This window comes from Littorina saxatilis, linkage group LG17 (assembly GCF_037325665.1).
Source record: "Littorina saxatilis isolate snail1 linkage group LG17, US_GU_Lsax_2.0, whole genome shotgun sequence".
Taxonomy (NCBI): domain Eukaryota; kingdom Metazoa; phylum Mollusca; class Gastropoda; order Littorinimorpha; family Littorinidae; genus Littorina; species Littorina saxatilis.
Window position 1 is genome coordinate 4,924,266 of NC_090261.1, and position 15,298 is coordinate 4,939,563.

A 15,298-nucleotide genomic window follows, 5' to 3' on the forward strand; every position below is an offset into this window, starting at 1 on the left:
AAATCGATTTCGGAAATTTAATTTTAATCATAATTTTTATATTTTTAATTTTCAGAGCTTGTTTTTAATCCAAATATAACATATTTATATGTTTTTGGAATCAGAAAATGATGAAGAATAAGATAAACGTAATGTTGGATCATTTTATAAAAAAATAATGTTAATTACAATTTTCAGATTTTTAATGACCAAAGTCATAAATTAATTTTTAAGCATTCAAGCTGAAATGCAATCCCAAAGTCCGGCCTTCGTCGAAGCTTGCTTGGCCAAAATTTCAATCAATTTTATTGAAAAATGAGAGTGTGACAGTGCCGCCTCAACTTTTACAAAATGCCGGATATGACGTCATCAAAGACATTTATCAAAAAAATGAAAAAAACATCTGGGGATATCATACCCAGGAACTCTCATGAAAAATGTCATAAAGATCAGTCAAGTAGTTTACTCTGAATCGCTCTACACACACACACACACACACAGACACACACACACACACATACACCACGACCCTCGTCTCGATTCCCCCTCTATGTTAAAACATTTAGGCAATGGGGCCCGGCACGGTTGGCCTAGTGGTAAGGCGTCCGCCCCGTGATCGGGAGGTCGTGGGTTCGAACCCCCGCGGGGTCATACCTAAGACTTTAAAATTGGCAATCTAGTGGCTGCTCCGCCTGGCGTCTGGCATTATGGGGTTAGTGCTAGGACTGGTTGGTCCGGTGTCAGAATAATGTGACTGGGTGAGACATGAAGCCTGTGCTGCGACTTCTGTCATGTGTGTGGCGCACGTTAAATGTCAAAGCAGCACCGCCCTGATATGGCCCTTCGTGGTCGGCTGGGCGTTAAGCAAACAAAAAATCTCAATGAGGAAAGCGAGCTGCCGGTGTAACACGAAATTTTTACTCCACGAAAAATTTATTCCGGAGTAAGTATTTCGTACGAAATTCTTACTCCGAGTACACTTTTCGTACGAGAAAAGAACTCCCCAAGGCACGAAAAAATTACTCTCTCCACGAAATTTTTACTCCCCATTTTTTTTACTTCCAGTAAAAATCTCGTACGCAAAAATGGGATGCGGGCGAAGGGATAATGCCAATAAGTGATCTCGCGCACACGAATGTCGCGCTACCCTCCCTCCACCCCTTCCACCACCAAGACTAACAGGGGACAAGGGAGTAAACATTTCGTACACCTGGCATGGGAAGTTGAATTGCTCGTGTTGGGGTGAAGTAATTTATTCGTTATTTATTCGTCAGGGGAGTAACATTTTTGTACGAAATGTTTACTCGGAACTCACCTGTCTTGGGGAGTAATTTTCTCGTGAAATGGGGGAGTGCTTTTTTCGTAAAGGGAGTAACTTTTTCGTACGAAATGTTTACTCCGGAGTAAAAATCTCGTGGGAGTAATTTTCTCGTGTTACACCGGTACAGTAAGGCGCTACCCATTTCTTTTTCCCGAATGCGTGTATTCATGTTTCCAAGCCCTGAGACTTTCACTACTACATCATCATATCAGATATTATCTAGTCTTAAAAAAAAAAAAAAGGAAACGCATTACTCATAATCATCTAATATTTTGTGCGCTCATATCTATGTGTTTTGTAAGGATACCCAAATATTTTCTGTAAGTGCACAGTCAGAAAAAAAGTACATTGTATTCTATTAGATGAATACAAAGAAAGCAAGGAGAAAAGTTAATATTGTAACAAATACCCATTTTTCACAAAGCCATTAATTCTACCCCACAGGTGGCGGGGACTGATGTAGCTCAGTCGGTAGCGCGCTGGATTTGTATCCATGCAGTTCGCCGCTGTCAGCGTGAGTTCGTCCCCACGTTCGGCGAGAGATTTATTTCTCAGAGTCAACTTTGCGTGCAGACTCTCCTCGGTGTCCGAACACCCCCGTGTGTACACGCAAGCACAAGACTAAGTGCGCACGAAAAAGATCCTGTAATGCATGTCAGAGTTCGGTGGGTTATAGAAACACGAAAATACCCAGCATGCTTCCCCTGAAAGCGGCGTATGGCTGCCTAAATGGCGGAGTAAAAACGGCCATACACGTACAAACCGTGGGAGTTTCAGCCCATGAACGAACAAACAAACATACACCACAGGTGACAGTAAAGAAGTAAAATGAGTGTGGTAACATGTAATGATATAAGGATCAGTATTCACGAATTTTTGGTTATAATACATTAAAAAGGTATAAACATGCATCCAGTACCACAAAGGCAAAATTGACTACTGAACCAAAAGATAGAGAAAATAGAAAAGAAGAGCTCCAGTTACACTTTTGGGAGCTGTTTTCCAGAAGAAAAAATACAGAGGAAAAAACTGTGCGATTTCGTCTGTTAGATTTGTCTGTTTTATTAGTTCAGCGATACTGAATAAAGACCATTCATTTGTGCACGTGACTGCACTTTATGGAAAGTGGCACTTTTGTTTTTAGGATTCAGCTTAAAAAGTATCAAAAGAATAGAAGAAAACAAAACAAGATTTATTGCTATCAATTTTTAAAAATAAATCTATCTTTGTCCGTCTTTTTACATTTAGTCAAGTTTTGACTAAATGTTTTAACGTAGAGGGGGGAATCGAGACGAGGGTCGTGGTGTATGTGTGTATGTGCGTGCGTGCGTGCGTGTGTGTGTGTGTGTGTCTGTGTGTGTGTGTAGAGCGATTCAGACTAAACTACTGGACCGATCTTTATGAAATTTGACATGAGAGTTCCTGGGTATGAAATCCCCGAACGTTTTTTTCATTTTTTTGATAAATGTCTTTGATGACGTCATATCCGGCTTTTCGTGAAAGTTGAGGCGGCACTGTCACGCCCCCATTTTTCAACCAAATTGGTTGAAATTTTGGTCAAGTAATCTTCGACGAAGCCCGGACTTCGGTATTGCATTTCAGCTTGGCGGCTTAAAAATCAATTAATGACTTTGGTCATTAAAAATCTGAAAATTGTAAAAAAAAATAAAAATTTATAAAACGATCCAAATTTACGTTCATCTTATTCTCCATCATTTTCTGATTCCAAAAACATATAAATATGTTATATTTAGATTAAAAACAAGCTCTGGAAATTAAACATATATAAAAATTATTATCAAAATTAAATTGTCGAAATCAATTTAAAAACACTTTCATCTTATTCCTTGTCGGTTCCTGATTCCAAAAACATATAGATATGATATGTTTGGATTAAAATCACGCTCAGAAAGTTAAAACAAAGAGAGGTACAGAAAAGCGTGCTATCCTTCTTAGCGCAACTACTACCCCGCTCTTCTTGTCAATTTCACTGCCTTTGCCATGAGCGGTGGACTGACGATGCTACGAGTATACGGTCTTGCTGAAAAATGGCATTGCGTTCAGTTTCATTCTGTGAGTTCGACAGCTACTTGACTAAATGTTGTATTTTCGCCTTACGCGACTTGTTTTAATTTTATTTTTTAACCTTCTTTAATAATGCTGAATTGTGTTAAAAGATAGATGCAATTAAAATTGCAGATTTGCAGATGTATATAGTTTCTTGCAAGGATCGTATTGCACACACAATTTTCCCAGTAGCCAAATAAAAGAAAGCTTTTTTTTGTTGTTGCAGGAGTTATATTCAGGGATTCACCACGTCTCACCTTCAGTCAAGGTAAAAAAAAAAACGTGTGAGAAATCAAACCTATGCAATTGTCTGGTTCAACTATTTCTTTGTTTAATGGCCCAAAAAAAGAAAGAAAACAAATAACTAGAAAGATATTGAGACCACACCTGCAAAGGGCTCTGACACAGAAAGAAATACACATTTATCTGAAAGCCAAAACTATTTTAAGGAAAGGGGAAAACAACTGATTAGAATATACATGTCCCATACACGTGAGGTTTAGTTTGTACTTTTGGCTACCCATACTCACAGGTGTATAATACACAGTTGGAAATCGTGAAGTTAGGGATTTGAACCCGGCATGTCTGAAAGTTACAAGATATGGAGCAAGCTCCTTTCGATTACTGTGTACATCCAAACACTGCTGTCCATAAAATCTCAATCAGAATTAAAAACAACAACAATGAATCATTTCACTGCACAACAACTTACCGGCTTGAAATACAAAGTTGGGAAACGTTTGGCCTGAGATTTGAACACCATGTGTCTGCAAAGCAACATCAAAAGCACAGAGAAAGATTAAAAGACTGAACTTATGACTACCTGTGTGTGTGTGTGTGTGTGTGTGTGTGTGTGTGCGTGCGTGCGTGCGTGCGTGCGTGCGTGCGTGCGTGCGCGTGCGTGCGTGCGTGCGTGCGTGCGTGTGTGTGTGCGTGTGTGTGTGCATGCGTGAGTTTGCGTGATGTGTGTGCATGTATGCGGCTCACAGAGAGAGAGTCTGGAGTCTGGAGTCTGGAGGGTTTATTGATTAGGGCTTGGGCCCATTTCAATTCGGGGTGTACAAAGTTTCAAAATTACATGCTTCATGAATAATAATCATGATAATATTAATCATAATAATAATCATCATCATCGTAATGAGAGAGAGAGAGAGAGAGGTCTTGATAGTACGCATAAACGAGAATACAATAACAGAAATGATTAATACACTAAAAACTACACAAAGACATATTGAGCCTGACTTCATTGATATAAACTGAGCAAACAAATTATTGCACCCATTTGCGTATCCCAACTGAAACATTCATTCACGTGTCATTTTATTCAAACTTTATATGCCATTAAAGGCCCTTCACTTGGCTGCCTTGCACACTTTTCGGATTAAAGATTTCTGTATTAGGTATCACGTGACCGCCGCCGAAGTCAGGGTACCCCCAAAATCGACCTGACAAAAACCCTAGTCCCGTATTTTAAAATCTGTAAAAATTCAGGATTTGTTGATAAAAAACAATTCTGCATATCGATGGAAATGCCATTCAATTTTCATTCCCAAAACAGTTTAATTTGTGCACCTAACGTGATTAGTCTTGATACAATCTGTTTTCAAATGAGGTAGAGGGTTAACAGTTTGAAAGGCCCAAAAGAGCACGTTTTGCGGTAATTTTTTTAGGAGGTCCTCCACTGAAAGTTCAATATATCCTAAATGTCTCAATGAAAACGTTTCAAACTTCAAAAAAACATGACCAGTAGGTGAATAAAGATCACCATAACTTTTTGTGAATATATTGGCAATACAGGTAAAGTTACGTAACGTTTCCAAAAGAACTTTAAAAATATTTATATTAATTCAGGGTGTTATGCCAAACATTCGTGACGTTGCATGCAGGGCCAAACATGGTTATATCAGTATTTGTGAAAGTTTTAGGCAAATCTGAGCATTGGCAGAAATTTTCTGGAGGTATGAACGCGATAGACAAATTCGTCAACTCTGTCATTTGCACTGTGTATGCGAGCGGCAGAGATTTGCAGTTGTTGGCCTGTGCTTACTTCGCTGCTGCTTGTTCAATCCCACAGCATAGTGCCCGGTGTGATGCGCGTTTGTGAATTGCTTGTTATTGATAGGCAAGAGACTGTGTGCGCGTGTATGTGTGTGTTTGTGTGTGTGTGTGTGTGTGTGTGTGTGTTTCTCTTTCCTCTCTCTGTCTCTGTCTCTCTCTGTCTGTCTCTGTCTCTGTCTCTGTCTCTCCACTGAAAACGGCTGCTAAGCCACTGAGGCTTACACCCGCGTCGCATGCACGCTCACCGCTCGGCGGCACACCCACCCACTGGTACGCACATACGCACGCATGCACACACAGGAACACACTCGCACACATGCGCAAAAGCACAAACACAAACACCCTTACACATGCAGGCGCGCGCGCACAACAAACAAGCACACGTTGTTATGCAATACAACAAATGAAACCAAAGAGGATTGGTTCTCCGAAGGGAACAAACTCCTCGCTGTCGTGAATGTAACGGTGCGTGGTTACCGGTGTGGAGCATGCACAGGCCAACGAATGGACATCTCTGCCACTCGCACACACAGTACAAATGACAGAGTTGACGAATTTGTCTATCGCGTTCATTCCTCCAGCAAATTTCTGCTAGTGCTCAGATTAGCCTTAAACTTCCGCAAATACTGATATAACTATTATTGGCCCTGCATGCAACGTCACGAATTTTTGGCATAACACCCTGAATTAATATGAATATTTTTAAAGTTCTTTTGGAAACGTTACGTAACTTTACCTGTATTGCCAATATTATTCACACAAAGTTATGGTGATCTTTATTCACCTATTTGTCACGTTTTCTGGAAATTTGAAACGTTTTCATTGAGATATTTAGGATATATTGAACTTTCAGTGGAGGACCCCCTAAACAATGACGGCAAAGCGTGCTCTTTTGGGCCTTTCAAACTGGTAACCCCTACCTCATTTGAACACAGATTGTATCAAGACTAATCAAGTTAGGTGCACAAATCAAACTGTTTTTGAATGGAAACTGAATGGCATTTCTATCGATATGCAGAATTGTTTCTTATCAGCAAATCCTGAATTTTTACAGATTTTAGAATACGGGACTAGGGTTTTTGTCAGGTCGATTTTGGGGGTACCCTGACTTCGGCGGCGGTCACGTGATACCTAATACAGAAATCTTTAATCCGAAAAGTGTGCAAGGTAGCCAAGTAAAGGGCCTTTAATGGCATATGAAGTTTGAATAAAATTACACGTGAATGAATGTTTTAGTTGGGGTAGGAAAATGGGTGCAATAATTTTTTTGCTCAGTTTAGAAGTAAGTACAAGACATGCTGGAAGCTCTTTTTGTATGCAGTTTGTCTTTGTACGGAAAGTAAACACAAGCAGAGAAATGATGAGTACAGTGAGGAACACAGCCACAAGGGTCTTTTACAGTATTGCCCCTTTTCTCCATCAGTGCACAAGCTAATGCATCAGTACCCAGAACCAGAAAAACACTGTTTCTTTCACCCCATCCCCACGAAAACCCTATCCAAAGACTACGCTACATAGATGAACACATGTTCTCACCTCTCACTCAGTCCCACTCCTCTAAGCCCCCCCCCCCCCCCCCCCCCAAAAAAAAAAAAAAAAAAAAAAAAACCAAGTCGCGTGAGGCGAAATTACTACATTTAGTCAAGCTGTGGAACTCACAGAATGAAACTGAACGTAGTCCGCCGCTAGTGCAAAAGGCAGTGAAAGTGACGAGCCTGTTTGGCGCGGCAGCGGTTGCGCTGTGCTTCATAGCACGCTTTACTGTACCTCTCTTCGTTTTAACTTTCTGAGCGTGTTTTTAATCCAAACATATCATATCTATATGTTTTTGGAATCAGGAACCGACAAGGAATAAGATGAAATAGTTTTTGAATCGATTTCGGAAATTTAATTTTAATCATAATTTTCCTATTTTTAATTTTCAGAGATTGTTTTTAATCCAAATATAACATATGTATATGTTTTTGGAATCAGAAAATGACGAAGAATAAGATGAAATTGTTTTTGGATCGTTTAATAAAAAAAAAATTAATTACAAGTTTCCGATTTTTGATTTTTAATGACCAAACTCACTCATTAGTTTTTAAGTCACCAAGCTGAAATGCAATACCAAACCCCGGCCTTCGTCGAAGATTGATTTGCCAAAATTTCAATCAATTTAATTGAAAAATGAGGGTGTGACAGTGCCGCCTCAACTTTTACAAAAAGCCGGATATGACGTCATCAAAGGTATTTATCGAAAAAAAGAAAAAAACGTCCGGGGATATCATACCCAGGAACTCTCATGTCAAATTTCATAAAGATCGGCCCAGTAGTTTAGTCTGAATCGCTCTACACACACACACACACACACACACACACACACACACACACACACACACACACACACACACACACACACACACACCACGACCCTCGTCTCGATTCCCCCCTCTATGTTAAAACATTTAGTCAAAACTTGACTAATGTAAAAACACGATAAAATAAAACAAGTCGGGAAATGCGAAATTACAACATTTAGTCAAGCTGTCGAACTAACAGAATGAAACTGAACTCACTGCATTTTTACAGCAAGAGCGTATACTCGTAGCATCGTCAGTCCACCGCTCGATGCACAGGCAGTGAAATTGACAAGAAGAGCGGGGTAGTAGTTGCGCTAAGAAGGATAGCACGCTTTTCTTTATCTCTATTCTTTTTAACTTTCTGAGCGTGTTTTTAATCCAAACATATCACATCTATATGTTTTTGGAATCAGGAACCCACAAGGAATAAGATAAAATTGTTTTTAAATCGATTTCGGAAATTTTATTTTAATAATAATTTTTATATTTTTTAATTTTCAGAGCTTGATTTTAATCCGAATATAACATATTTATATGTTTTTGGAATCAGAAAAGGATGAAGAATAAGATCAACGTAAATTTGGATCGTTTTAAAAACATTTTTTGTTTTTTTACAATTTTTAGATTTTTAATGACCAAAGTCATTAATTAATTTTTAAGCCACCAAGCTGAAATGCAATACCGAAGTCCGGCCTTCGTCAAAGATTGCTGGGCCAAAATTTCAATCAATTTGATTGAAAAATGAGGGTGTGACAGTGCCGCCTCAACTTTTACAAAAAGCCGGATATGACGTCATCAAAGGTATTTATCGAAAAAAAGAAAAAAAAGTCCGGGGATATCATTCCCAGGAACTTTCATGTCAAATTTCATAAAGATCGGTCCAGTAGTTTGGTCTGAATCGCTCTACACACACAGACAGACAGACAGACAGACAGACAGACAGACAGACAGACAGACAGACAGACAGACAGACAGACAGACACACACCACGACCCTCGTCTCGATTCCCCCTCTATGTTAAAACATTTAGTCAAAACTTGACTAAATGTAAAGAAAGAAAAAAAAAAAAAAAGTACACTACAGACAAATACATGTTCTCACCCCTCACTCGGTCCCACTCTTCTAAGCTCCCCCCCCCCCCCACTTAAAAAAAATACACCACAGACGAATACATGTTCCTACCTCCCCCCCCCCCCCCCCCTTTTGTCTCTCTGGTATCCAAGCCCTCTTCCCCCGGCCGATTTTCCTCTCCATCCCATTCATTGAAGGACCACTGTCTTGTCCATAATTATACGATAGACTTAGGCAGAAAATACGTTTTCTTCATTTTAAGTACATTCTTTGATTGCAATTTATGTTCCTTATATGGTCAACCGCATCATTTTTAATTTCCATATTAAGTAAAAGGTGGTGTAAAGCTTTGAGAAAAACGGGGAAACCATGCTGTAACTTTCTGAGCATGCGCATTGGAGAGCTTAACCCTTAGTGACATTTTGTATCTGCAGTGTCCAGTGCGACTCACTTGGAGGGGGTCCTGTCTGTGGTCAGGGTCATGTAGTTCTCCGTACCGTAAGACGTCGGACACACGTTGATGTCCTGAAATCACAACATTCTTACTACAGACAGTGGAACACCATTCTGATCATCATCGCTCCACGGCTATCGCCAGTTATCTCTCTGACCGGACGCTAAAGTCCTACGCCAATCTATCAAAACAAGAATACAGAGTTATCTCTCATATGTTGTTCACGAGCAGTGTTCGCGAGACGAAAATGATTGCAGATTGGCCGACTTCGACAGTGATCTGGGCCGTTCTGTTCTTCGCAGTTATGATAAAGACATCGTTCTAAGGTCAAAACAAGTTGAAATTTTGGGACTGCTGCCGGAATATATGGTTGCATCACTGTCAAAATATCGGCGATCGCGAATCTGCTCTTCTTCTTCTTCTTCTGCGTTCGTGGGCTGAAACTCCCACGTACACTCGTGTTTTTTGCACGAGTGGAATTATACGTGTATGACCGTTTTTACCCCGCCCTTTAGGCAGCCATACGCCGCTTTCGGAGGAAGCATGCTGAGTATTTTCGTGTTTCTATAACCCACCGAACTCTGACATGGATTACAGGATCTTTTTCGTGCGCACTTGGTCTTGTGCTTGCGTGTACACACGGGGGTGTTCGGACACCGAGGAGAGTCTGCACACAAAGTTGACTCTGAGAAATAAATCTCTCGCCGAACGTGGGGACGAACTCACGCTGACAGCGGCCAACTGGTTACAAATCCAGCGCGCTACCGACTGAGCTACATCCCCGCCCCCGCGAATCTGCTTATATCCATAACACATTACGAAAAGATCTAAATATGTAAAAGATCGATTTCCTCGCCAGACAAGGAAAACCAAGGCATCCTGTCAGGGATAGAATGAGCTGAACTCTTTTTGACCTGAGGTCAGGATGGGTGTAATCAGGCTTAACGTCACTAGGCTGAAGGATTTGTCATGAAAAGTAGTTCCTGGTGATAAGTCAGTGATTCGGATGACAGCAATCCTATATCTGGCATTGCCACACTTTTGCACTGGAGCATTTCTTCATATATCGCCCACATTATGGCCGACAGTCATTTTGTAGAGTGAATACAGGTTCGCGTATCATTATAATTGATTCCATGTGTTACAAAGTTACAAGTTACAAGGAAAACCAAGGCATCCTGTCAGGGGTAGAATGAGCCGAACTCATTTTGACCTGAGTTCAGGATGAGTGGAACCCTTCATTTAAGACTCATTCCTTTTTAAAACCCGGCCTTTTTTTGGAATTTCTGTATCACAACCTCTGTAAATTTACCACCCCCCCCCCTCACACCCCCCATTTTAAGACTCCCTTCCGTCTTAAAGACCTGGTTTTCTCAGACTTTTAGAAATCTCAAAAGGGAGTTTTCACTGTATACTCTTCCTTTGGTAATGGAAGTAAGGACTAAATGAACGGCCAGAATAATCAAGAGATTTTTGGTTTTAGTTCAGCAGAATTAACAGTAATTATAAACTCTTTGGAAGACTGACAGTGTGTCCACCATTAAGTTACACAACAGTGAATCCAACAAAGATTTAAAAAACTTTTATTTGGATCTCACAATATCAATGTCGACTAACTCCTCATGTTTGTTTCAGTTTTAAAGATAAGTCCACCTCACACTCAGAGAAACTACTATCACCACCCTTTAAAACTTCAACAAAGAGAAGTAAAGAGAGAACGTTTTTCACAAATTCGTTAGCCAAGTTCTGATGTTTCCAAAAGGGTAGACTGCATGCTCTAGTAGTGGTACTTTTAAATTACCTTGTCCTTTTTGCCGAAGTTGAGGACGTCAATGGAATCCCTGTCGGTGACCTTGAAGCTGTAGGTGGCCGGAGTCGGCGTTTTGTCCAGACTGCAAACACAGCACAACGAGATCTCGTGTTCAGAACATGCAAGATAAACATTTGACTGCAAACACAGCACAACCAGATCTCGTGTTCAGAACATGCAAGATAAACATTTGACTGCAAACACAGCACAACCAGATCTCGTGTTCAGAACATGCAAGATAAACATTTGACAGCAAACACAGCACAACGAGATCTGACGTTCAGAACATGCAAGATAAACATTTGACTGCAAACACAGCACAACCAGATCTCGTGTTCAGAACATGCAAGATAAACATTTGACTGCAAACACAGCACAACCAGATCTCGTGTTCAGAACATGCAAGATAAACATTTGACAGCAAACACAGCACAACGAGATCTCGTGTTCAGAACATGCAAGATGAACATTTGACAGCAAACACAGCACAACAAGATCTCGTGTTCAGAACATGCAAGATAAACATTTGACTGCAAACACAGCACAACCAGATCTCGTGTTCAGAACATGCAAGATAAACATTTGACTGCAAACACAGCACAACCAGATCTCGTGTTCAGAACATGCAAGATAAACATTTGACAGCAAACACAGCACAACGAGATCTGACGTTCAGAACATGCAAGATGAACATTTATGTTGAAACTGAATACAACACCCGTACTTGGAACGACAACAGTCACAAATGCCACCAAAAAGCCAAAAGCCTATTCATTAGTTTTATCGCTACTGCTCAGCTCTAAACTGACTGAAAGAACTTGACACGGTGATGCAGTCGCAGCAATACATCCTAGCAGAAGGATAACAGAATTCAACACGTGATAGTGACATGCAGATAAAAAAAAAAGGACCTTCCAGAAAATACCTCAACGAGCCTGGAGGCATTATTGATAGTTGATAGTGGCATACACACACACTGACACACAATTCACATGCCGGGATTCACGATTATTGCAACCGTCTGCCAACTAGGAAACGTTAAAAACCACCCATAGCTGACAGTAAGGACGCCGTTTATCGAGAGTGAGCGAGAGCTTAATAGTTTGAAATAGTTTACCGCTTTATTTTAACAGAAGCGCCAGTAAATGCGCAGTTGTTTTATCTCGTTGTCTATTTCTGAAGGAAAATAGTGTGCACGCAATCAGTTTCCCGGGCTGTTAGTGGATTTTACAATGCTTCGTGATTTGCCTCAGTTCTAGGCATTGGCTGCCGCGGAATGATGGCTTTCTTAAACACGAATTGAAGATAAATGTAAGACAGTAATTCCTTGTGCCAGCAGGGAATCAAAGAGAAAGAAATGATCAAGCTACCTGGGTTTTTTCTCTCTCTCAAACCATCCATATGTGAAGTCAGATTGTTAAAGCAGACGTCAGAATGATAATAGCGCAAGAAGTTCAGGTGAACAATATAGTCCCGCTCTTCTTATAAAACATCTTAGCAACATTTCAAAGAACAGCGATTTGAAGGGTTAGCAGGTGCACCTCATTAAACAGAGCATGCTGATTCTTTTTCATTTGAAAAAGTTATCTTATTCCCCATTAATGCATTATTTCTTTCCTTCGAAATAGCGGCTTGGAGTAATTCGGCGTGTAAGCAATTGCGCGTGGTCTCGGCAAGCCTTTGGATTCCAGTTGACTCAGAGGTACCACTACTCAGTCGAACAGTTGACGGTGACTTTTTCGTGAGTAAGGGAGGGGGTGCTTTTACTACATTGCATTTGTTCAGTTTATTGTGAAATCAATGCCTACATTTCAATAGCAGACTCTCCGCATAGCACAACAACTTTATCACTGTGGATCTTCAGCAAATTCTTTTTCTTCAAACAATAGTCTGTTCTGGGCAAAACAGGTCAGATCGCATTTTACTCTTCGCATCACCTCACTGTGGCTCAAATCCACTTTGATTTCTCCAACCACACAGGCAAAAGTATGGTGTGTGAATGCACAAATAAACTTCATCCATTAACACTGATATGTTAGCATGAGACACAGGAGACAGATTACATAGAGCGCTGAACACAGACACTGAGACAGACAGGAGCACAAAACAATACAAACAAAATAACTCTTCCCAGCATGCGTCAATAATAAATCATTCACACAACACTAGTTTCGAAAAGGGTTAAATCCCAGCGCCAATCAACAAAAATGTACTCGCTAAAATCATCGGCTGGAATTAAAAAAATAAAAATAAAAATAAAAACACATTGGGAGTATCAGTCACGATTCAATCAGCGAAAGTGCTACAATCCTTGCAACACACCGTCTCCCAGCGTGTGTCTGCGCCAGAGAACAAGCCAAAGTGGGAGTGATGAACAGTAAACTGTCTGTGGTTTCACACAAACTCTTCGATCAACCGTTTACCAAGCAGCTCAGGCGGAAAAACAAACTGCTGCTGCGAATACACCCTGGCAACATTTCAACCCAAGCTGTTCAATCCCATAGTTACCACAGTTTCCCAGCTAACGCAGGTAGAGCGAAAATAAATACAAAGCCACACGCACACGAGTCATCGACTTCAACAACTTTGGTTATTTGCTGGACTTTTTAATACATGCTGCACGTGTGAGCGATCAATATACACAGTCACCTGGGACATAGACAAATGAACCTTTGCGCCGTAGTAATGGCGAACCAGTTGCCACGTTAGTGAGTGTACAGCTTCATTACACCCCCGGTATAGGGGTGTGTATAGGATTCGGTCGATGTGTTTGTTTGTTTGTTTGTTTGTGTGTTTGTGTGTTTGTGTTCGCATATAGATCTCAAGAATGAACGGACCGATCGTCACCAAACTTGGTGAACAGGTTCTATACATTCCTGAGACGGTCCTTACAAAAATTGGGACCAGTCAAACACACGATTAGGGAGTTATTGGTGGATTAAGATTCTACAAGGACTTATAGAGGGACGGACATATTAATGGTCAAAGGGAAATAACCTTCTCAGTTGGTGGCAGTGAGAATGGTTATTTCCCTTTGACCAACGGGGGTGTTTTTCCTACCTCGAAGGAATTTCTTGTTTTAATTGGGCGAAGGCGACTTCACGAAGACTACTTGACGAAGCTCGCTTCAGAAAGCTTTGGCACTGAATTTTCGGTTAAAAAAAAGAAGTCAACTTCGGGAAGGCATAAACGTCATCCATGGAAACTTCGTTTTTCGTAAAAACAACAACTGGTGTGTCCATTTGTTGTGCCAACTACTTGTACACAACTAAAACAACTTGATGTCCTCACCTTGACCGCCGCTTTGCCAAAGTGGTTGAAGGTGCGGTTACCATGGTTACGCTTGGTTATACGTTGTTATCTGGCGCTAAAATCAGTGGGCATATTCCAGACTGTTTGATTCTTCGGGACTTTTTTCATGCAGGCCATTAAAATCACAGTTGGCCAAACTTGAGCCCGGATCTGAAGTGAGTGAACGGACACTGCTGATACCGGTAATTATGTATTTTGTCAGATTTCTGAGTTTTGGTGCTGCCAAAGCGAGAGCGTAAATGTGCGCTAGTTTGACATTTTCTCTCCTTATTTTCATGTTCATTGCGGATCGATAAAATGTTCAACTAAAACATTCAATACCATGGAAAACAATCGTCAGCCGTTCGAAAGTGGACACCGCCGAGCTGTATAGTAAATCTCGCTCGAGGGGTGGGCCAATATCTGGTTCCACGTTACCATATTTATGTCGTTGTTTCACACGCTGAAGCAGACGGAGCTAAAAATTAAAAAAAACAATCATCATAAGGGGAGAACTGAAAACAAAGATTGCTTCTGTGTTCCCCCGAAAGCGGCATATGGCTGCCTAAATACGTGAACGCAGCAGAAGAAAAAGAAGCTTTCGGTGCCTGTGGCCAGGCTTCACTTTTCAACAGCAAACATGGAAGCGAAGTTCAGCGCGAACTTGTTGACAAGTAACGTACTTTCTCGCCACTTAGCTTCCCGCATGAGCTCAGTGAAGCTCGTTAGCCAACCTTCGTTTGGCTCTACCTCGTTGAAGGTGAAATTGAGCCAGGTAAGATAAAGAGAGAGGCGATGAAGGAGGGGTGGGGGTGGGGGTGGGGTTGATGGGAGGGCTTGGGTTGGGGGAAGAAGCTTGCGAGGCAGGGGGTACAGTGTGATGTAATTCATTTTGCAGACTATCG

The 15,298-nt window shown here is 40.9% G+C and overlaps 1 protein-coding gene across 2 annotated transcripts in view; it reads right to left on the bottom strand.

Annotated features, from left to right (window-relative positions):
* Positions 1 to 15,298, bottom strand: part of LOC138953851 (protein STPG4-like) — a 42,975-nt gene that overhangs the window by 4,207 nt on the left and 23,470 nt on the right. Inside the window, exons 4-6 of one of the 2 annotated variants that reach the window (XM_070325812.1) lie at positions 11,094 to 11,184; positions 9,290 to 9,363; positions 3,898 to 3,952 (exon numbers count right to left, since the gene is read on the bottom strand). In XM_070325812.1, coding sequence (XP_070181913.1) covers positions 3,898 to 3,952; positions 9,290 to 9,363; positions 11,094 to 11,184 — 220 coding nt within the window. Of the gene's footprint in view, positions 1 to 3,897; positions 3,953 to 4,079; positions 4,135 to 9,289; positions 9,364 to 11,093; positions 11,185 to 15,298 lie in introns of both variants that reach the window. The other variant, XM_070325811.1, reaches the window with a different exon arrangement.